The sequence below is a fragment of the Narcine bancroftii genome, chromosome 2 (genome assembly GCF_036971445.1).
Source record: "Narcine bancroftii isolate sNarBan1 chromosome 2, sNarBan1.hap1, whole genome shotgun sequence".
Classification (NCBI taxonomy): domain Eukaryota; kingdom Metazoa; phylum Chordata; class Chondrichthyes; order Torpediniformes; family Narcinidae; genus Narcine; species Narcine bancroftii.
Window position 1 is genome coordinate 298,044,382 of NC_091470.1, and position 23,709 is coordinate 298,068,090.

A 23,709-nucleotide genomic window follows, 5' to 3' on the forward strand; every position below is an offset into this window, starting at 1 on the left:
TAAGTCTCAACACAAAATAAAGAATATCATGCCATAAAAATTATATATGTGGTTGTGCCTCCTGTAAATATTGCATGAAAATAAAAAGCAGCTTGCACTTTTGCTCAATGCGTTTTTCTTGTACTTAAACATTGAGAATAATGTGTCTGTGTTCATAAATCAAAGAGACAGGTTAATAGATACAAATAATCTCATGCATGGTTTCCTTTTGAAGAATCCATTTTTCTCAGATAGGCAAAGGTGAGCATTTTAAAGATGACTTTACACTTTCTTTTGTGTTCTTTGTTTACTTTTATATCTGCAACGTTATATCTCCTCAAACAATTTTTTTGTAATTATTTGCAAATACATCAGAATACACTGAATTGATTAATGAGAAGAAAGAATAGTTTTATGAGAGATGTTTTGATAGATTGAACCTATACCTATATGATTCTGAGGTAGCTTGACAGGGTAGATGGTGTGAACAATTTTCCCTTGTGAAAAATCTAGATCTTGGGAGAATAGTCCCAGGAGAAGGAATTTCTTCTTTCAGAAGGTTGCGAGTCTTTGTCATTCTCTACCCCAAGGAGCAGTGGATGCTGAGCTATAAAGCATATTCAAAAATGGAAAGAGATATTGGACTGCAGAGGAATGAAAGTTTATGGGGATCAGAGGAGAAATTGGAGTTGAGGTCCTCTGTCAGATTTCCATTGGTCTTATTGAATGATGAGGCAAATTTGATGGGCTGTGTTGCCTACTCATGCTCCCGTCTCTTAACTTCTTGAATTAAATAGTGTAACATAACTTGCATGCTTGGCAAATCTCTAACTAGCTGTTCCTCCTTCTCCCCTGTGAATAACAAAATAATGTGAAGTCCACATAAAAGCTTATTAATCAGTGGCCACTTTGGTAAACTGAAAAAAACATTAAGAATGCTGGGGAAATGTTTTGTTTTAGAAACAAATTAGAAGGCATATAAATTACAGTACCTAATTGAATATTATGATAGAAGTCTACCGTCAGGTTAGGACTTACTTGAAAGTAACCATTTTATTTAAATCTCCTGACAGAAAAAAAATGTAGATTCAATTGCTCTATGCCTTATTTGTACACAGTTTAGAATAATTGAACTTGCCAGTTTAACATGCTGTAGGTCTAAACTAGCAAATCACCCTCCATCAAGTGCATAGTGACAATTTTAAGATATCAACTGATCAAACATAGACTTTAAAGTTTTTAAATTAATTAAGTGCATCAACTTCACTCTTTAAAAGTGCAAGTTTCTTTGGTGATTAAAGTTAATTCAGATTTTAGTTGAAAGGAGTGCAAAAAAATTTCAAGTTTCTCAATACCTCTGAACAGGTAAAACTCCTCTTCTGGAAATAATTATCACCAACTCCAATCTTTCAGCCCAAGATTTTGCATCTTTAAAAAAAAATCACCCAGTTTCTTTTTAAAAAATGTATATGATCTTTCTCCACCCCCCATTCCCACTGCACCCCCCACCCGAGAGAGAAAGAGTAGAGATAACGAGAGAAAGAAGAGGAGTAAAGAGAGGCTGGGTGTGGCATCGGTGCTTCCAGTGTGTATCCATAGAAGCTGTGGAACCACCCCCTTGTATAGCTACTTTTCTTGATCCATGAATCCCAATGTTTTTTTTGTATAGATGTGGTTATAATCATGCTCCTTTGTACTTCAGATATGGTTGCCATATTTTAACAAAGGTGCTGTGTCAGTTCCTAAGATTGTACGTATTTTTTTTTTCATGGGAATACAGCTATGTATCTCAGTAATCCACTTGCTGATATGAAGAGTGGAGTCAGACTTCCAGGTCATCACAATGCATTTTTTGTTGCGATGGCCAAAAGATATAAATGTGAATTGAGTTTGGAATTTGGTTAATTTTTAGCCTATGTCCATGAGGCTCCCTAGTTGATACAATGTTGGATCTGGCGGGAAGGTTACCTTCATTATATTAGTTAGTATGTCGGCCAAATCCTGCAAAATGAGGCTACCTTTGCTCAGGACCAGGCTCCAAGAACGAATGTTCCCTGCTCCACTCCACACCTAAAGAATGTTTCTGGCACCTCTGTTTTTGCCTTGTGGATTTTTTTGTGGTGTGAGGTAGAGCTGGTGCAGAAAGTTGTATTGGACCAGTCTGTATCTAGAGTTGATAACTGTTGTCACACTGTCTTTACACCAGTCTGGCCAACATCTTTCAATTGTAATGGCCAGGTCCGACTCCTATGTTTCCTTTGATCTGTGTAGCCTCTGCTTGGGGCTTTCATCTTGGAGTACCAAGTACGCTCTTGATACAAATTTGGACGCATTTCCCAGTTGAAGAAGCCCTTCAACCTCACTAGGTGTAGGTAGGTCATTGTAGGGCCTCATATGTCCCTTTGGAATGATCCTAATTGGAGGAAACAGTGAAAAGTCCCATAAGGCAAATCGTATTTACCTCTTACCTGCTCAAAAGACATAAGCTGTCTCCCTTCGTAACAGTCTTCAGTGTGTCAGATTCGCTGCTGGTGCCAAATCTCCAAGATTTTATTGCCCTTGTTACGGGCATCAATTCATTTTGAATCAGTGGTTTCTTGGGTAATATTTCCACTTTCTTTCCAAGAAAGAAAGAATGCACAAAACTTCATTGGTCTTGTGCCAGATTTTAATCAGATGTCTCAGTATGGGGTTATCCATTTTTTTTGCTATTAATTTGGTGTCCCATTTATATATGAAATCCTCTCTCCCATTGCATGCAATGGCTCCCCTTCCTCAAAGAAGAAGGAACCTCAACAGAGCTGCTAATAATATTTCTTAAAATCAGGCAACCTCAGCACCCCCCCCCCCTCCCCCACCAAGGTTGTAGTCTCGTGTCAGTTTTTTCCAAGGCTATTCTGGGTACTTTGCCATTCCAAATAAAAAAAGATTGTGGTAATGGAAACTGGGTGATTTTTTACTTTTAAACAACAACTGACAGAATGCATTAATATGCTGCATGCTGGCATTCAAAGAAGCAGGTTTGGTTTTGATACCTTGACCTCATTTTCACTGAGCTGGCCGACAACAGCCCCACCAGACAGCTATTCTAACATACTTCACCATTAATATGCCATTGGCATATTTGGGATGGATCAGATTTCTGGTGATTTATGACAGCTCAGATTTTTTGAGGATGTAAAATATAACCCCTCCTTCTCTTCCGACAAAGAATGGAGTGATGTTTGCATTATGCATGCTTTGGCTATGTCCAATGTAAGGAGGTAACAGGTTTTAATTTCATCAGGGAACTCCTTTTTCCAAATGAATGATCTTAATATTTAGAGTGTATAATTATCCACTTTTTCTAGATCCACATAATTTACAACAATTACCGGAATCAAAATTGTGTAAAATATATTGTGAGAACTAATTATTCCAGAAAATTTATAGCTTCTTGCAGCTAAATGTTTCCTGTGCATCTACCATGAACTTTATTGAATGTTAAATTGAATTATCAGAGATTATTGTCAAGAAAATGCTTGGTAAGGATTGCTAAAAACTCATTAAAGGCAAATTTAAATGGAGTGTTTTGCAATCAAGAGAATTTTACGAAGGCAATCAAAAGAATGAGCAATTAAAAGACTACACAGCATAAAACAAGGCTGGATCTAAGGAAATACTTTTAGTCATCCAAGTCCCATTGCTGGGTTTCACTTGACCCAGCTCTCACTGATTCATGGCAGACTCAGGGAAAAGGGAACTAATTCTTAACCTCTCATTTAGTATTAAAAATTGGAAATATTTGATAGTTTTATATGAATATAATTTAAAAGGAATTTATTTAATGTCCACCCTTAATTGCCCTTGAGAAGTTGTCGATAACCATCTTCTCAGTCCATTGCTTTTCTTGTGGAATACCAACAATGAAGAGGACTAATATATTTCTGTATCAGATTGTTTTAGAACATCAAGAGGAACTTCTAAGCAAAGGGTGGTGTTTCCTTACATCAGCTTCAATGTACCTCTATGCACAATTGCAAACTAATGTGCCTAATTCAGAATACTCGCATTGGCGATTTTTGTCTGATCACCACCCTCATGAAATGCCTTGGAATGTTTCAATGCATATAGTCTCATCAACCCAGAGGAATTATGAAGGATCTTACTTAAGTTTGTCTGTGCACAAAAATATCATCGCCATCATCAGTCTCCTCCATGATGACATCAATGGATCTATTGTAAGTGTAGCGAAGTGCAGACTGTGATCAAGCAACTATGTGCAATTACAGCAATCATTATAGACAATAGTCAAAAGGTGATGGAGTAGGTCATTCAGCCCATCAAGTCAGCATCACCATTCATTTAGATAATGGCTGATCTTCCACTTATCAGTACCCTGTCCCTGCCTTCTCCCCATATCCCTTAATTCCCCTCTCCACAAGAACCATATCTAGCTCCCTCTTGAACCTAACCAGACAACCTGCCTCTACCACCCTCTGTGGCAAAGCATTCCAAAGACCAACAACTCTCTGGGTAAAAAAAAATTCTCTCATTTCTGTCCTGAAGGGCCTTCCCTGCATTCTTAAACTATGGCCTCTAGTCCTAGTCTCCCCCCAAACTCAGGAGCATGTAATCAGTTTCTATCATGTCCAATCCCTTAATAATCTTATATACCTCAATCACATCTTTTCCCCTCATCCTTCTAAATTCCAACATATACAACCCCAGTTTATCCACCCTTTCAGCATAAGTCAATCCCGTCATCCTGGGAACTTTACGTCCAAAAAAATATATATATTTAATATATGGGGTTAGGGTTAGGGCTAACTCCCTCAATAGTGAGAATGTCCTTCCTCAAATTTTGTTGTTGAATGGTTTTCTGGGTTTATGCTATTCACTCATAGGATTTAGAAATGGGGTATTTCAAATCCAAACAAATTTCTAATGAAACTTCACTTACTACTTTGGATATGCTTGAAAAACTTTTACCTTAAGAACATCTTGGAACAAAAGAGTTACTTGATCCAGATTCCAGCATCTGCAGCGTGTCTCCATTTTACTACTCCACTGTGAAGTCTCTTCAAGGCATGCCAACTTTAAAAAGGCTTTCTTCCTCTTTTCAAAGGGAGCTTCAAGAGTCCCTCTCTCACAGTAGCTTCTACTGCTTTCCAGCTCTTCAACTATGTTCTCACCAAGCCAGATTCAATTCACCTCGACCCTCAATGACTCTTACTTTGTATATCCTACATTCCACCTTCTTCACTATATTTTTTAAACAGTAGAACACTTTGGCCATGTATTGTCAGAATTATCTCCTCAAATAGATAACTCTCCTCTATTAAACTTACTGGGACTTCAAAACATATTTTCTTCCTTTTAAGCCACAGACACAGTAAAAGTCTAAAATGAATATTAAAAGTATAATTGCCTACAAAATAAATTATTCTATAACTCAAGGCAAAAACTTACACATACATATACTGATAGATTAACATAGATCAGAATAATCCCTTATATTTAACAACTCAAAATAACAAATTATAACAATGATAAAAATCAAGAAATTGTTAAATAATCAGAAAAATGACAATAGACTCCTCTTAAAATATATTTTTCAAAAGATTGGACGAGTTGAAAGTCAAATTGAATTTCCAGTTTGACACACCAATGACTTGAATGTTATTTTCCCCTTTTATGATATAACTTTAATGCACTGATTGTGTTGCCAATTTCCCACCTCGCTATATTATTGCGGAGTTTAGAACAAATGCTTAAAAGGCTAACGCGTTCTCTTTTACCATATTGAGCCTCGGACTTGTTTCAAATTGCAGAGAAGTTAGCGAGTCCAAAATTCTATCTCATTTAGTGAAAATCATTCTTTATTTGCTAACCCTTTCGTAAGCGTTGTTTGCATTCAAATAATGGAGTATAAAACTAACGCCAACTTTCTATATAACCGAGGTGCAGCCTCTTTTTCTAGGTTGCTGGCAGTTGACACCTTTACAGCCAGGATTTCTTTATTTGCTGTTAGAACCAATATTGATGACTCTGTAAGCCTGGCTGAGCCGGGCTTACTGCAAGAACAGGCTACTGTCCAGGTTTAGAAGAGTTAACAATGAGGTGGAGAAAAGGATTTTAACGTTTTGGTTTGGATCGGTCACTTAATTTTCTGGGAATTTGACGCAATGGCTTTGTTAGAGAGAAAAACTGCTTGCATGGAATGTCGAAAAGCGACGGAAGATGTATTGCGACCGGTGTCACCCCCAAAGGATGTTTAATTGGCCCGTGGCGGACCAATTCTTTTTGCCTCTCCCGCACAGAAAGAATGCCACGAGGGTCTAGTAGACCGCCAACGGGTCTAGAGCACATTCGCAACCGAAAACTGATGCAAAGGCATGGAAATTAAAGGTACAAAATGCCATCCAAATAGAATGGGTAAATTTAACCATTTTTTAAAAAATGGAAAGCAGGAGAGCTTTGTTTACTTATAGTTTCAGTTCAATGAATGACAGAAGTGTCTCTGAGGCTATTCCAGTTAACCCATTTAATTAAACCCATGTATGGCCTTAATATTTACGTTACCACCGGCTACACGCACTCTGACCTCGTACGAGGCTACCCTAGAGTTTCAACAACGACATGCACGATTTGAACAGAATAAAATGTTGCTGAGAACAAGAGCATTCGTGTCGAGGTGATGGGAAAATAACAGTTATGCTGCGGAAAATTGGTAGCGATAAAGACCTGAAACTGACCGCTTCCCAGAATCTGTACACAATTCTGTGTTTTACCCATTAATATCTAGTTGTGTCACTTTCGCGAACAACTCGAGCTTTTACCTGGCTTGATTTTATTTGGCTTTCTTGTTAGTTGCCAGCGCGCGAAAGCAAATAAGTTCGACTCGAGATGCAGTTAAAATTAACAAGGAAGGCTCGGGGTGGCACTCATTTCGCGAATAACCAATGAGAAAAGAAATATATTTCCAAGTATAGAATGCAATCAGGTTGATCAGGAATGCGTTCATTTGTTGTTCGTGATTCTACAATAAGATCGCTGGATGGTTGAGGATTCAATCGGAACGAGTCTGCTTCAGTGCAATCTTGCTTTGAGGCTTGTGATATTACGAGACATGCCATTTCACTCAATAGCAAAATAATTTAATTGATGTGGCATTTACTGTTAACATGTCCTTTGCAATCTTCTAAATGTGGCTGAAGGTCCAACCATCTATCCCAGTCTGACATTAATTGACCTCAATTGCTAACCTCACTGTAACATATTTTGAGGGATTACGTTATTTACTTCACGTTGGGTTGCCACATTATTCTGATCGGAGCGTTGTGCGAGTCTTGCACTGGAATGTGAACGTTGGAAACAATCTCGTTCTATACAGCTTCACTTACACTTCTCCACCCCCCCCCCCCCCCCTCCAATTGCATCGTAGAGTGTTTTGGACCTGAGGCGGCAAACTGCCACCCTGCGCAGAAGAATAAAGTCTGTGCATTCTGCATCATGGGACCTCCAAGCAACTATTTTCCTCTTGTGATCGTTACACTGAGTCGCTTCCATTTCAGGCGCCGTAAATATTAACAACTTGACAGCTAGGGTAAAGATTGACAGTTGCAGACTGTGACCCGCCCTTACTTAAAGATGTGGGTCGAGACGGTGAAGAAATCAGTAGACAGGCAAACTGCCTACCATAACTACCGGTCATTTGTCTATTTTTCAGGTTATTTCCGGAGATCGTCGCATTCCTCTATAAATACCAGGCAAAATCCACAAGAGCTAGAACCTTACATCGAGCATCAAAGGGGTTTCATTATCAGAAAGCCTGCGACAAAGGTAGGTGCAATACGTCTTTGTGGACGCAACACGATACTTGTTTGAATGTCCTCAGTGAACAGCAACATTAAATAAAACTTTCTAAATTCACTGAAACTGTGATTTACGGGATTTTTAAAAAAACCATCAAGGGAACGCATGCTTTGGTTCTCTCGTGCGGTTAAGGAGACAATGCTCGGTGTTAAAGTGAGTTTACTTGTCAACCCTGCTTCCACTTTGAGATGATAAACGACATGGAAAGATCATTTCCATCCTATACTAATCACTCCAGTGCGCCGCAGTTACATTTGCTGCATGTCTGCAATCGAAACGCTTCCGGGTTCCATTAAAAAGTGGCTACGGCCACTTCCAGAGAGTTGTTGATCTGTCCGATAAATAGAACTGATCTGGATAAGTGTGTCCCTTGGTCAAAATGTTTTACCATGATAAGATTTTGCTCCAGATTATTAAACTGCAAAGAATGGCCCAAACCTGGTGAATTCCGCGGTTAACCTGATCAGTTCATACGTGCAAATCTCTACCTGACTAACCTAAGAAAGCGATACTGTAACCCTCACCTAGTTACGCTTCTCTGTACGTTATATTTCAGCTGATGGCGTTACTGTGGAAGTGCTATTACCTCGTGGCGGTATGGTATGCCTCCCTCGCGGGGGGCGCAGCAGACTGTGACCAGGAGTGTGCTTTTTGTGCCTACCATTTGGCCGGCCATTACACAGAGTTCAACTCGCTTGTAAGTTTAAACCCTCTCCCCCACAGACGAAATGACAGCGTTGACAAGCTCGTGTAATGCTCGAAGTTTTAACCCAGTTGCGGGTCGTTATTTGGATTTTGAGTCGGAGTGACCACAATCCGCGCTGCGAGTGCCGGGTTGATGCACGTTGGTATGGGTTCGACCCGTGGAAACATTAGCAGTTCTTAGAAAGGCAAATACTTTTATTTGAATTATTGGTCTGCATCATTTATCTTGCATTCAGTCAGAACACTGGGGTGTGGGCGGCGGTTGCGTAAAGCGAGCGCAAAGAAAAATCCGTTTGGAAAGGGCGATAAATGAAGAGGGAGAAAGGCAGAAGAATAGCGAGAGAGGATGCAACACCTAAAGAAGAGGGACCGGGTTGGAGCTGGTCGTTATTACCCTTCTTCATCCCAAAACAGGGAAACATCAATCCGAGACCAAGCTGGTCGTGGCTCCAAGTCACGAGCGCCAACTATCGCAGGTTGTTCTTCCTTCACCCACTGAGCCGCTGAACATTGCGCGGGGTGAAAGCGGAGAGCGAATCTCGCCCCGAGGAAACAATAATAAAAAAGAACTGATTGAAACGTAGCGCTGATTTAATAGCGGAGAGTGGTAGGTGGACAGACCAGGACAATGCACTCAAAGTTAGAGGGAAATAGCATCAAGACCAACAAATGCTTATCATTCTCACTCCAACTCGTTCCTAAAATTCTAATGACGGTTTCATTATCTTAATTGGAGGCGACTCTGTTACAAAATACAAAGAAAGGCTTTTGGATAGGACCTGAGATTCACATTTCCAAGGATCCCGCCAGTCATAGGTGGGGGGGGATAGCGGATACTGGCCTTCGATTGCGGGGGAACAGAGCGGAGCCGGGAGTTTATGATGTACCGAGTGCAGTTCCGGCTGTCACGCAAATAGTAAATGTGAGTGGACGGGAGAGAGTGGCGAGCAGACCGAACAGGTTGTTGTTTGGGATGGAACGTTGTAGTTATAAAGAGACCGGATAGACCCGAAAACATCCTGACATTTCACGTACGCTCCCCAACGCATCGAATTCCTCCAGCAACTCTATATTCGTTCAAGAGTCCAGTTATCTGGTTCGTTCCCCACCCGCCCAACTTCTGAATTGACTGGGTTAGTTTTCTCCGCAACAGCGACTGCTGAAGGAGACGGGATAAAGGGGCATAGATACAGAAGACGGAGTGAAACCTTTTCCCTCAGCAAAGCTGTCTATAATCCGATCGTGTCGGTGTACATTAAAGGGGTAGAAGGTTTAGAGAGAGCCAGGGGTGGTTGGAATCAAACTACTTGGGAGGGTGTTATCTAAGGTCATGGACGAAGGCCAGCGGTGCATGGTCGGCAGAGGTCGTTTATCTGCTCTGTTATTCTTTGTACGTATTGAACAACTTCAAGTTCAGTTAAAAGAGAATAATTAGTGTATTTCAAAGACCACCTGTAATACAATGGCCAATTTTAAATGAACGTCTCGCTAGGTAGTAGCAGAAAAATGGAAACACACTCAAGCTGGAAATCGGACACAAACACTGAAATTGCTGGGAATGCGATGCCGGTGGAGGGAAAAACTAAACGTTGCAGGTCCATTACTTTCAAGATTTAAAAGAAAGAGTTTAAATTGTGATGCCACCATTGACAACGTGACTTTTAAAATAATCTGTTGAAACACAAAAGCCTGCAGATGTTTTGTAGTGAAAACAGATGTTGAAGGAATTCAGCAGGAGTCCATGGGAGATAAGGAACGTTTCCAGCCTGAACTCTTTTTCCAAAGTATGAGCAAAAAGCAGGCAGGCGCCTGAATTAAAAGTCTGGGCAGAAGATCTTTTGATTCAGGTGCCTGTCTGCTTTTTTAGGATTAATGATAGACAACTTCAAGATGACCACAAAGATAATTTCAGATATACTGTATCCTATAGGAAGTTGGAGAAACATTCAATTAACTTATTAAATTTAGCATGTTAACACATTGCAGATTTTCATTTGTACTCAGCATTTTGTGCCTCTTGTAACAATGTCCAACAATAGTCAGCCAGCATTGTTGGATTCCAGTTGCCCAAATACCACTTTGCATTGGTTGCAATGTCCTGGTGAAATCTTTCACCATGTTCTTCACTAACTGCACCAAGATCCATGCTGCTATATTGAATCTTCCTGAAGACAATAAATGCTATTACCCGAAGAACACGTGCACCAACTTGCATTCAATCCTCATCAATATAATGCACAGCATCTGTAAATGTGAGCTGCATCTATGCTGACTAAGCATGCCCAGGTCTAAGACAACATTTGCATAGCACCAGCATAAGTGCATGCCCAGGGATGCTTGGAGTGACCAAAACAGCTTGCTTTGTGGGCAATGCAATAGTAGACTTAAACTATAACAGACATCACAAAAATTGGTCATATCTAAAATCAGTATGTGATAGGAAAATTTTACGGTAATTTTCATGATTAGCAGCCCAAAATCCATAAAATAACCCAAAAATGTTCAGGAAGCAAAATATTCACTGTCCAGTGTAATTTGTTTTCAAAAACCTTTTAGTTTTATCAGTTTACTTGTTTTTATTTTATAGTAGTTGAAGTAAAAAATTGGGATAGAAAATTAATCCAGTAAATAAGAGCTGCCAGAAGCAGCAGATTCTTCATCTGAATGGCATGTCTTATTTTATGCCATAACCTCTAGCAGACCACAATTCTAGGTTTAACACCAATAAATTTAAATGCCATTCAAATGATAGAGTTTCACAAACCGCATCTATTGAGAGGATGGTGTTTTTCAAAACAGAAGGGACACAGACATCTTAACTAATGTGCAAACTTTACTTCATGCAGCATTAACTCCACTAATAACCAGATAATGTTGGTGCTGAAGAGTTGTCTACTGGGTTTACAAGCAGCCAGCTGAAAGTGAATATATTTTTAAGATGCTGCGATTGTAGAAAAAAAAACAAATGCTGGAGGAATTCAGCAGGTCTCGCAGCATCCAGAGGAGGTAAAGATATATTACTGACATTTTGGCCCTGAGCCCTAATTCAAGATATGGAAAAGGCAAGCTGTGTCTTGTAAACATTCATCATCTTGCTTATCAAGAACCTATAAACATCTGCCTTAAAAAAAAAAATCAACAAAGACTCTGCTTTTACCACACTTTGAGAAAGATTTAGGACCTCAGAAATTTAAAAAAAAACAGCTCTTTTCTGTTAAAATTAAAAAAAAAACCCTTATTTTATGCCCCAGTTTCAGATTCCCCACAGGATAAAACATTGTCTTCACATCCACCTTTTTAATACCTCCCAACAAAGTATAGATTGAATTTCAGATAGTACATAGAACATTACAGGCCCTTTGGCCCACAGTGCTGTGCTAACTGTACATAACTTCCAAGAAAAATTGATTGTTGCTGTTGAGAATTGGAGACCAGAGAATAAAGATTGTAAAGGGGACAGAAAACAAAAGATTTTGTTCCACCATTTAAATAATGTTCCAACATTTTTTTTTTAAAAATTTTTTATTTTTCACACCATAAATCACAATAGCCATGATATACACTTTTTCTTTTCCACACATTTACAGTGACTTTTATGTTCCAACATTCTTTACTCCAAAATGTATGAACTAATCTTAACTTTATTGATATCGATCTGCCACAGCTCTTACCGCTCACTTAATCTAAATTTTTATTTATTCACAGGATTCTGGCAAGGCTATACATTTCCCATATCTGATGCCAATACCTAATTGACTGGAGGTTATAGTAGTGATCCACTATTTGGACAGTTGTTATCCTAGTGAATGTACTGCCACAATATTAATGGTTAGGGGATTCACATCTTTGGCTTGGCTTCGCGGACGAAGATTTATGGAGGGGGTAAAAAGTCCACGTCAGCTGCAGGCTCGTTTGTGGCTGACCAGTCCGATGCGGGACAGGCAGACACGATTGCAGCGGTTGCAAGGGAAAATTGGTTGGTTGGGGTTGGGTGTTGGGTTTTTCCTCCTTTGCCTTTTGTCAGTGAGGTGGGCTCTGCGGTCTTCTTCAAAGGAGGCTGCTGCCCGCCAAACTGTGAGGCGCCAAGATGCACGGTTTGAGGCGTTATCAGCCCACTGGCGGTGGTCAATGTGGCAGGCACCAAGAGATTTCTTTAGGCAGTCCTTGTACCTTTTCTTTGGTGCACCTCTGTCACGGTGGCCAGTGGAGAGCTCGCCATATAATACGATCTTGGGAAGGCGATGGTCCTCCATTCTGGAGACGTGACCCATCCAGCGCAGCTGGATCTTCAGCAGCGTGGACTCGATGCTGTCGACCTCTGCCATCTCGAGTACCTCGATGTTAGGGGTGTGAGCGCTCCAATGGATGTTGAGGATGGAGCGGAGACAACGCTGGTGGAAGCGTTCTAGGAGCCGTAGGTGGTGCCGGTAGAGGACCCATGATTCGGAGCCGAACAGGAGTGTGGGTATGACAATGGCTCTGTATACGCTTATCTTTGTGAGGTTTTTCAGTTGGTTGTTTTTCCAGACTCTTTTGTGTAGTCTTCCAAAGGCGCTATTTGCCTTGGCGAGTCTGTTGTCTATCTCATTGTCGATCCTTGCATCTGATGAAATGGTGCAGCCGCGATAGGTAAACTGGTTGACCGTTTTGAGTTTTGTGTGCCCGATGGAGATGTGGGGGGGCTGGTAGTCATGGTGGGGAGCTGGCTGATGGAGGACCTCAGTTTTCTTCAGGCTGACTTCCAGGCCAAACATTTTGGCAGTTTCCGCAAAGCAGGACGTCAAGCGCTGAAGAGCTGGCTCTGAATGGGCAACTAAAGGGGATTAGAAGAGTGACAAAGGATTATTTCCAGGTTAGAGCAATATGCAATTTAAAAGAGGAACCTGCAGGTGGCAGTGTTTTCCTATGACTGCTGTTAATGTTCTTGTCTCGATTGCCCATTTACTTTGTTCAGCTTGATTTTACCTTACTATTGTTATCAAAGTCAGCAATGATATACTGAACAATTCAGACTCCACACAATCTTGCAAAGTGAGCAGAGTGGTTTGTTGGTAGGGTAGTATGATTCTTGATCTCCAATACACAGTCCTCGTTTCATGTTTTTACTACCTTGCACACCTCCTATGAAGGCCAAAAACTTTTCAGTTTCATGAGTAGTTTTAGTTATCCACAGACAAAAGAATTTACATGTTACATTCTATGAGTATAGACAAGTTGGCATAAACTGTTATACAAGATCCTGAAAACTGAAATGCTCCGGATGAAACCCAAACAGAAAGTGTTTGCACATTCAGTAGATCAGATGGAAAACTTGAAAAAAAACTTAATAAATGAACACGTATTATGATGCAAAGTAAGAAAGGGTGGAAGGACCTGTGAAAGGATAGAAATGACAAAAATGGGTAATTAAATCAGGGGAAATCATATCTTGTGTCTCAAAGGCATAAACGAGAATCAAGTCAGCTCTGAGATTCCAACGACATGGAACATAATTGAAGTTGCTCCTCTCCCACTCTGCCCCCTAACTAATATGGTGTGGCATGAGGTGAGTAGTAGCTTCAGGCAAAATGATCAACTTCTTGCTGGGTGTCATCAGACAAGCTCACATACATCGTTTCAGAGATTATTATTTGTTTTTCTGGGTATTCACACACCTTTATCATGATGAGTCCAGGTTAGAGTTCCAATAACCTAGCCGTAAATGGGTTTGTTTTGTACCATGAAGATGAGCACGAGACAGCGACTCTGACAGGAAAATTAGAAAAAAAAATAATTATTTAAATAATCGAATTCAGTGTTGAATCTAGAATACTATAGTCACAATTGGAGACAGCACAAGCCAACGTTGTTCCTAATTACAATGATGCAAATGGAATACATGAGGCTCAGGGTCGTACCTGTAGATGCTGGTTAACCAATCTACATGTGATTGTCAGCCCACATTACAATCACTAGGTTCATTATACAATTTACACTTTTAGTTGGCTATAGCCTGAGTTTTGAGAATGCTGCATGATACAATGCCAAACATTTCAGACTTAAAAGTGAGCTGACTTCATGTTATTAATTTGGGAAGAACCATAAAACTTTAACAGCTGTGCAAAAATCATTTCTCTTAACAGGCTTAAACAATAAGGGAAGTTGCAGTGAATAAATGATTGATATACTTGGAGGTCATTTTATTTCTAATGATAAATTAACTTGTTCAAGAGGCTGCGCAGACATAATTCCATGGCAGATTCTGTCTTTTCCCATATTGGACTGAAGTTTGAGCTGTTCACAATGAAAACTGAATTGAAGGCTGAATTCTTGACTAATGATGCTTGCTGTTAAAATACTGATAGACATTCTCTTAATAATGCACAGAAAACCATGCATGTGATTTTTGTTTTCTTATTAAAAGCCTGGTCAAACATTTCTTTCTTTGGGCATTAACATCTTTCAATGATGATTAGCTGGCTGCCATTAGATCTACGTAAATGTCAGAAAGTGGGCGAATTGTCAGAAATGACATACACTTTGAAATAATATTTGCACAATTTTTAAATATATATAAAATTTATTAGCAAGATCTTCAAGAGTTGAGTTACAGGGAAAGATTAAACAGGTCAGAACTTGATTCCTTGGAGTGCAGAAGAATGAGGGGAGATTTGATAGAGGTTTACAAAATTATGAAGGGTATAGACAGAGCAAATGAGAGTAGGCTTTTTTCACTTAGATTAGGAGAGATAAATACGAGAGGACATAGCTTTAGGGTGAAAGGGGAAAGGTTTAGGGGGAATTTCTTCACTCAGAATGGTGGGGATGTGGTATGAGATGCCATCTGAAGTGATAAATATGGGCTCGCTCTTAAGTTTTAAGAATAAATTAGATGGATCCATGGAAGGGAATGGTCTGGAGGGTTATGGAATGTGCAGGTCAGCGGAACTAGTGAAATTGTTTTGGCACAGACTAGAAGGGCCAAGTAGCCTGTTTTCTGTGCTGTAGTGTTTTCTCTCTATAATCACACACATATATTGGCTCATAGCTTTGATTTCCTCAAGAAACCTCTGCCCTGTTTATCTCTTTAGTTGAATAGTATCCATATTTCTACACAGAGAAATACTAGAAATTTGTACCAGCTTTTCCTCCTTGAAGTATTAAATATATTCAGTTTTTAGACTGCTTTGTTTGGTGTGAAGTGCTGTGTTGAATTTTGATCACACGCTATTGGAAAACAGTGTCACACTTACTACTCAGGGAGTAATGACCTTTACCTAATCTTTGCAATTCTGCGCTTCTAGAAAATCTAACCAGATTCTGAAGAATAAAATTAATCTAATCATAAAGACCAGAGAAAAACACATCTGCTGGAGAAACTCAGGAGTGTAAGTAGCAGCAATGGGTACTAAAAGGAATTGTTCATGCTTTTGGTCAAAACCTATCAAAAACCTATTGACTTGAATTGTCAATTATTCTTTCTCTCCCCACCCCTCAGATGCTGCCTGACCTGCTGGCTTCCTCCATCAGATTATTTTTCTCCAGACTCCACCATCTGCAGGTTCTTGTGTATCCAGTAAAATAACAAATCTGGTTGGATATTATCAAATGATTTTGGTCATGGCTATTAGAGATTATGTTTTCAGGCTTCATTCATCTTTCACTCCTGGCTGTATAATTTTCTACATGTGAATTTTTTTTTCAGTTACATCTAAAGCTAAAAAGGAAATAATCACTATTCATTATTCTAAATCATTATTCAGCTACTATCATAGATTGAAAAATCTGTTAATTTATTGTCCATCTCTAGTTGCCTTGATTGTTGTTGATGGTGGTCCTTCTATATCAATCACCTCAAGGCTAATGTGGTTTCCAATTCAATGGTTCTGCAGTCCCCGAAAATCAAGTAGTAAAATAAATCATTGTCTTAAGCTAACTCAATAATAAAGTAGCATTTGGTTGAAGATCATGTAAAGTTTGCCAAACTTATCTATTACATGCAACTGCTTTCACTTCACCACCAATTATTTCTAGGTTTATTTGACAGCCAAGCTCCCTATGTTATGCATTCTTCATTTTGTTTATTATATCATTTTATTCCAGAGTTGCATCCTGGAGTGTGAAGGTAAAATGCCAACAGGAAAGGCATGGGTGATGTGTAAGGAGCTGGAGGAAGTTAATAAACCCCATGATGCAAGTCAAAGTACTCCTGAAAATGGCAAGGAAAAGGAAGAGCAACACCAGCTTATGAACAAGAAATATGGTGGCTTCATGAAACGCTATGGGGGTTTCATGAAAAAAGGAGACATCAGTGACACTGATGTAAATAAGGGGATGGAGATACTGAATAAAAGATATGGAGGGTTCATGAAGAAGGATATTGAAAGTGCTTCTTCAGTAGATTCTGGTGATGTTCTCAGAGAGTTTCTGAACTTAAGTGAGCTCAATGATCAAAAGAATTACTTGGACCAGAGCAACTCTGATAGCCGTGGTGAGATCATGAAGCGGTATGGAGGATTCATGAATGGATTCAAACGAAGCCAGGAATTAGAAGGTGGATCAGAATTGCAAAAGAGATATGGAGGCTTCATGAGAAGATTTGGGAAACCAGATTACCAGAAAAGGTATGGCGGATTTATGAAACGTTGGAATGATGCTCTCGTTCCTTCTGATGAAGATGGTGAAATATATTCCAAAGAAGCCCCTGAACTTGAAAAGAGATACGGTGGATTTATGAGAATTTAGAAGCTCCATCAGAAAGACTGTCCCGGTTCTCAGACTTAAGTGTACTATGTTGCTTAGAATATACAGGTTGTTTTGTTTCAACTTAATTTAGAAAAACAGGAAACTTACATGTTCTGTGCATATCAATGTTGCCATTGGTCAAGATGAGGTGGTCAAATTTAATTGTATGTCTTATTTGTGCACCTTCTCAAACAATAATTTGTTCAATGTTGTCTAATTTTCATTAAATGAGAAACAAAGGAAAATCTCAGATGTGTAATTGTATAAAATAAATCTAACTGCACAATTTACTGTGAATGCCTTTGTATTTTTCTTTTAAACAAATGAGAAAATATAATATAATTGTAATTTTATTTGTCAGATTCTCATCATCTTTTGCAAATGGGCATTGGACATATCACAGAATCATAATTATAGCACAAGAATTAATCAGCCTATTGGTAGAGCAATCCCATCAGTAACATTCCCCTGCTCTTTCCCCATTACCTTGCACATTATTCTGGCTTAAGCACTTCCAACTCCTTTTGTAAGTTCCCATTGATTCTGTCTTCACCATCCCAGTGGCATTAGATTTCAGATCATGGTTATTTTCTATAAAACAATTTCCTCATAAACTGCTTATATTGTTTCCTCGAATAAAACTAGGTCTAAGTGACTAATGGCTCACCTACACTTTAAAAAAAAACTAGTCATGATCTTGTAAACACCTATCAAATCCACTTCATCCTTTGCTTCAAGGAGAACAAAGATCACTTCTCTAATCCAACATAAATGGCTATACCCTGCTCCAGGAAACTGTTGTAGTACATCTTTGTATCCTCTTGGGACCTTCACAAAAGGTAGATGACCAGAAATGAAAGCAATACTATGGTACGGGTCAAAACAATTTTTTATGCAGTCCTTCAGAGCCTTGGTTCAACTGTATAAACAACTACTTCATACAAGCTAGATATCTCCAGGGAATAGAGAACAGTCATTTCAAAATCAAATAATCTAAAACAAGGATTTCAGAGTTAAAACAGAGGTGAAGTATTTTTTTTTCCCCTGAGAACTATCATTGCTTGCTTTAAGGAAGGGAGTTCTTGAGTCCTTGAATATCCTTAAGAAATAGGTAGATTCATACTAAGCAAATGGGTAAAAGATTTACAGGTGGGAATGTGGTCGAGATGGCAATTAGATCTTATTGAAATCATGGGGTAGGTTTAAGGGGTTGACTTATCTATTCCTGCTTCTAAATCTTATGAAGAATGTTATCTTGAGTGAATCATATAATCAAATAGCAGCTGACAGCAATCAACATTTACAGTTCTTCCAAGAGCATGCAAATGGATGCAGCATTATCCATCCTCATGAGGCGTGGTCACAACTCTCTGGTCCTTTTGTAGGCAAGACTTGAACTGCACAGCCTCCAAGAAGCTTCCAAGACCCTGGCACTGGTCTCTCCAAGTACTTTCACTGCTGGTCACACTTAAAATGAAGCAGTCTCTCCAAGTGACCTCCACTGTTAGTCACAATCAAAATGAAGCACTTTGCCTCCCAAAAAGGCCCTCCTGGCACAGGTCAGTCCACTGAAAAGGCCCAGTCATTCACAGAGCATGCTTTGCTCAGAATTCCACAAAAATGGCTGGCCAAAAGAGCTTGGAACAAGGCCTCCCTCAGTTCTTCCAATGTATCGAATTGTCACTGGGCTGTAACTCGTGTTGTGATTGTGCTTGTGTGAAATATTAACTGTGTCCATTCAGTTCCTCTTGTCTATACTATTCCTTACAGTGAGAATCCTATTTTACTAACATGGGAGCTCGTAATTGAAGGAAGAAGCAACTTGAGAGTTCTGTATTGTGGTCATGAGACTTGGTTCCCAAAAATCTGTGCATTGATGATAGAATCCATGAAATTACAGGGGTGGGAATTACAAACATTAACCCCATGCTATATATGGTTAGAATTTGGTATTATTCCTCTGTCAGACCACATAACAGGGTAATTGTTTTGGGGTACAGTGGCAGAGCCGTTCAATTACAAGACTGGTATATGAAAAACTGACAATGTTCTGTGGTCTTTATTATGAATTGCCATTAAACTCTACCTGCCACAAAAATAAATCTTTCAGGAATTAAAATCTGCCATGCCCTCCATAAGCAGTGCTAGATTCATGGCCATGTGGTTTACATACTTTCAGCTGATAGCTAGAAACAATCCATTTGGGTAAAATATGGAATTGACAATAAATGCTGGATTAAACACATTCTCTGAATGAATAAATTAAAAAAAAAACATGCACAATGTCTGTCATCTTTATTTGTACCAGCAAAGATATTTATCTTCCATCCTGAAGTCAACTAGAGCAGAAACATGCCAAGCTTTCTTGAAGTAGGAACAAACAAGATTGTGAACCAAGTGGATAGAGCCAGATCATTCTCACTCAGGGTAAAGGTATTTACAGGTCTCCATTGTTACCTTTCCCTTATTCTGAACTGAGCTTAAAAAAATTATAAATGACTCTTAAAAATGATTGAATGACTAAAATATCCATCAGTGAAGGCCAATTGAATAATGCAAACAAATATTAATCCCAAAATTATAGGAGTCTTCACTTAATATGTCATCTAATATACATTTGAATGGGAGAATTTAGTAGGATTGTCAACATGATAATCCTGAATCACCATTTGCTAATTTGAAAAATGCTACATTGCATCTTGCCAGTTCCTATTTCAAGAGAAACATCTCTGAATTTTAACATTCAGATGAATAACAAGATCTATTGAGAGTGGCAGTGAGAAAGAGTGATAGGTGGGTGAGTAGGAGGAAGTTTGCCATGATTGACAAACTATCTCAGGGTTAGCCACCTATAAGAGCTGTTGTGTTAATTGAATATCTGTCAATAGCTTTGGCATTCCCATTGAAAAATACTTGGAAAACACATAAAAGATTAAAGTTATTTAGCTTTTATAACTATTCCACTCAAGATCCATACCCACTTCAAAATGAAATACATTTAATTTATCTGAGTCCAATCAAATTTAACAAAAAACAGAACTTCAATAAACCCTCAGGACTTACCAGGTACAAGTTTAGCAACCTGATTTTCGGGAACTCCGAGCATGTTTGTCACGCCTCGTTGAGCTGCAGGCGTCCTAACGTCAGTATTGAACTGAATACTGCACAGCGTCTGCAGACTCTTGTATTTGCCTCCAGATGGCAATGTAAAACCAATGGAAGTAAAAAAAATTAAAGGGAGCGGGGATTGCGAAAATCGGCAAGTTTTGCACTGAGCTGGAGACAACTGTTTCGAGCAAAGGTCGGTCGCTCTCTCACAGCAACCCCTCCGTCTCCGTCTTCGGTGCAGAGCAAGCAGCCGCTCGTGGCGCACCGAAGCCAGACGGCATGAACTTTCTCTTGGAAACGCTCTGGACGCTGCTCTTATGGCTGTACTACAGCGCGGAAGCCTTGCTGATGCTGTTCGTGCCGGCACGGAAGAAGGACGTCAGCGGGGAGATCGTGCTGATCACGGGCGCGGCCAGCGGCATCGGGCGCCTCGTGGCGCTCGAGTTTGCCCGTCTGCGGTCGGCCCTCGTACTCTGGGACATTGACGCGAAAGGCAACGAGGAGACGGCGCGGCTGGCGCGAGAGCGGGGGGCCCCCCGAGTTCACACCTACCTGTGCGACTGCAGCAAGAGGACGGCCGTGTACGAAGTCGCTGACCAGGTCGGGGCAGGAGGGCAGGGGGGCAGGAGGGCAGGGGGGCAGGAGGGCAGGGGGGCAGGAGGGCAGGAGGGCAGGAGGGCAGGGGGGGCAGGGGGGGCAGGGGGCAGGAGGGCAGAGGGCAGGGAGGGCAGGGGGCAGGAGGGCAGGGGGCAGGGGGCAGGGGGCAGGGGGGCAGGAGGGCAGGGGGCAGGAGGGCAGAGGGCAGGGGGCAGAGGGCAGGGGGCAGGGGGCAGAGGGCAGGGGGCAGAGGGCAGGGGGGCAGGGTCCCCACTCCCGAGAATGCATGAAAGGGTGAGGCGAGGCCCTTCCTCGTTTTATTGTCAGCTCCAACATCGAAAGGACCGTTTCGCTTTGCAAGTGAAGGGTATCTGCCATGTCGGGACGGGGTTTTCTTGTTGGACAGGAGATGGACGTGAGGAGTGTGAACAGCGTTCTGGAGGGGTCGGACAATATTTCATGGCAAACCCCTTCGGAAAGAAATGGGTAAAGCCTGAATAATATAAAGGGGGGAAGAATGGGCTAGCAGGTGATGGTTGAACACAGATGGGAGGGGAGTGTCGAATCCGGAGGTCAAATAAAGTCAACACTCCGAGGCGGAGTTTAAACACGTTCCGTGTCTTTTCCACCATTACTGCTTCTTACTAAACCTCCTGGTCCTGTGCAACATGTCAGCCATGACAGTCGATAACCAATCTATATTATCCTGCAAGGCATTCTAGTCGATAACTGAACACTACTATCTCTATGACATTCTTCCCTTATCAAATAAAAGGATCATCAAATAAACGAATAATGCTTAAACTGTTTTTAAAACAGTCAACTTTCAATACTGATTATTTTCAATACCAAAATCAACTTCAATTTCAAAATCACAGTATTTTCCTGGATTATTTACAAAACACAAATTTCCAAACTCCCTCCCCCTCCCCCCCCACCAAATACAATTTGAAATCGCCTAGGTGGTCGTCGCTGATGTTGCGGTCTCTCTCCTCGTATTTTCTGGACCGCTGACTGAGATGTCCCACTCAGTTTGTTCTACCGCATTGATGCTGGTTTCCAGGAGTTTCTCGTTCCAGCTGGTTCATTTCAGGTCCATCAAGCTGGTCATCTCTGTTCTGCTCTCTCGCAGTTTCGTCTGGCGTTGATAATACTTTTTCATGTGATGTGTTTCTGTCATAAGTAACCCAATTTCCTTCTCTGGACACCACAATATATGGTTTGGGAATAAAAGGTGTGTCCATTTTATTCTGACTTTCTTTCCTCACCAGTACCTCATCCCCTGGTATTAGATCTGAAGGTCTGGCATTCCTTTTCATGTCCGCTTACAGTTTTGTTGCCCTTTTTTTCCAGCATCGTGATCTTCCACTTCCTGATCATTCACTATGTTAACAACCAGTGGTATTTTGGTTCTGATCTTTCTTCGGAACAAGAGTTCTGCTGGACTTTTTCCTGTGGTGCAATATGGTGTCACTATGGATGCTGCTACGTAGTTTAAAAGAGCTTCTTTCCAGTCTTTGCCTTCTGCTTAATCGATTCTTATTCTTTTCTCAGTGACTGATTCTGACATACAACTTCCTCATTGGCCTTTGGCCATTTTGGTGAACCTTGTGGTGATGTACACCAATGGTTCTCATGAATTCTCGAAATATTTCTGATATGAATTGAGGTTCATTATCTGAATACAAAGTCACTGGTAAGTTATGTCTGGCGAAGATCTCCATCAGTGCTATGATAGTCTTTTTTGCTATTGTTGATTTCATTATGACATATCTGCCGTAACAATCAACAACCACCATTATCGACTCTCCAGTTAACGTGGACAGAGATTGCTAAAGCGACTCCCAGGACAACAAACTGGCAGGGGTAGAAACTGGGGCAGCATCAGACCAACATCCCTAAAATGGAGTTGGTCAAGCTGCCCAGCGAACTCAGCAGAACCAGGCTGGGGAAGAAGGGTATTCATATACATGGATGTTCCCACCCACTATTGTTATTCTTATGGCTGACTCAGTCAATCAGCAAAAACAGCGGGAACTTGAACAGTATAAAAGCAGCCCTTCCAGCCCTAATAAAGTGCGCTTAACCTGCCACACTGTGTGTGTTTCTTTGTAGCAGTCGGCTACGCTACCAACCTCCCTCTCAATTTCTGTGGAATGACAAATCAGTTTCCCCTGAGTACACATCTTCCATTTGTACACAGTTCATCTCTGATGGCCACATAGGTTTTGTTTTGACAGCTTGTCCATCAGTTCTGGTTCCATGCACGATTCCTTCTCGATCTCTCTGGTTTGTACTGCCCGCAACAAATCTCACGAACGATTCAGCCTCCATCTCAAGCGTTGAGTGCTTTACCCCATTGTCTTTCAGCAACCTTGATAGTAAATTGGCAATATTGTTTTTCTTTGCTATGTAAATCACCCTGCAATTATATTGTTGTAGTCTCAGGATCCATCTTTCAATTCTAGCACACTGCTTCGATCTCGGAGAATAAATGGCTTCTAGTGGTCTGTGATCAGTTAAGAGCTGGAATTCTATGCCACATAGATAAGCATGGAAATGTTCGCAGGGCCTCCTTCTCTGTGAATGAAGTCTTTCAACGTCAGTAAATTACTTGCTTGCATATGCAATCACCCTCCATTGTTCCCCTTCCCTTCTGAACTAGGACTGCTCCTGGTCTCACTGGGTTAACATCAGCTATGACTTGTGTCTGAGCCTTTGGATCAAAATATCCCAATG

General features: G+C 40.5%; 2 protein-coding genes across 6 annotated transcripts in view; both read left to right on the forward strand.

Annotated features, from left to right (window-relative positions):
- The first annotated feature begins 7,503 nt into the window (after positions 1 to 7,503).
- LOC138755462 (proenkephalin-A-B-like) lies at positions 7,504 to 17,544 on the forward strand. Of its 3 annotated transcripts, XM_069921462.1 has the most exons (4): positions 7,504 to 7,567; positions 7,691 to 7,803; positions 8,393 to 8,533; positions 16,624 to 17,544. In XM_069921462.1, exons 3-4 carry the CDS (start codon positions 8,396 to 8,398, stop codon positions 17,263 to 17,265), a joined length of 780 nt encoding a protein of 259 aa, XP_069777563.1. In that variant the 5' UTR covers positions 7,504 to 7,567; positions 7,691 to 7,803; positions 8,393 to 8,395; the 3' UTR covers positions 17,266 to 17,544. The 3 variants fall into 3 exon arrangements, with proteins under 3 accessions (XP_069777563.1, XP_069777564.1, XP_069777565.1); XM_069921463.1 differs by lacking the exon at positions 7,504 to 7,567 and having other exon boundaries at positions 7,666 to 7,803; XM_069921464.1 differs by lacking the exons at positions 7,504 to 7,567; positions 7,691 to 7,803 and adding an exon at positions 8,116 to 8,197.
- A 2,943-nt stretch (positions 17,545 to 20,487) lies between these two features.
- sdr16c5b (short chain dehydrogenase/reductase family 16C, member 5b) overlaps positions 20,488 to 23,709 on the forward strand; it is a 131,693-nt gene continuing 128,471 nt past the window's right edge. For 2 of the 3 annotated variants that reach the window (XM_069921459.1, XM_069921460.1), the window contains exon 1: positions 20,488 to 20,973. In XM_069921459.1, the coding sequence (XP_069777560.1) occupies positions 20,653 to 20,973 (321 nt within the window). In that variant the 5' untranslated portion in view covers positions 20,488 to 20,652. The remainder of the gene's footprint in view (positions 20,974 to 23,709) is intronic. The other variant, XM_069921461.1, reaches the window with a different exon arrangement.

What these genes read in the sequence shown, in the direction of transcription:
- LOC138755462 (XM_069921462.1), top strand. Translation starts at nt 8,396, where the DNA reads ATGGCGTTACTGTGGAAGTGCTATTACCTCGTGGCGGTATGGTATGCC. An exon ending in ACACAGAGTTCAACTCGCTT is followed by an intron (nt 8,534 to 16,623) that starts GTAAGTTTAAAC and finishes ATTTTATTCCAG; the next exon opens with AGTTGCATCCTGGAGTGTGA.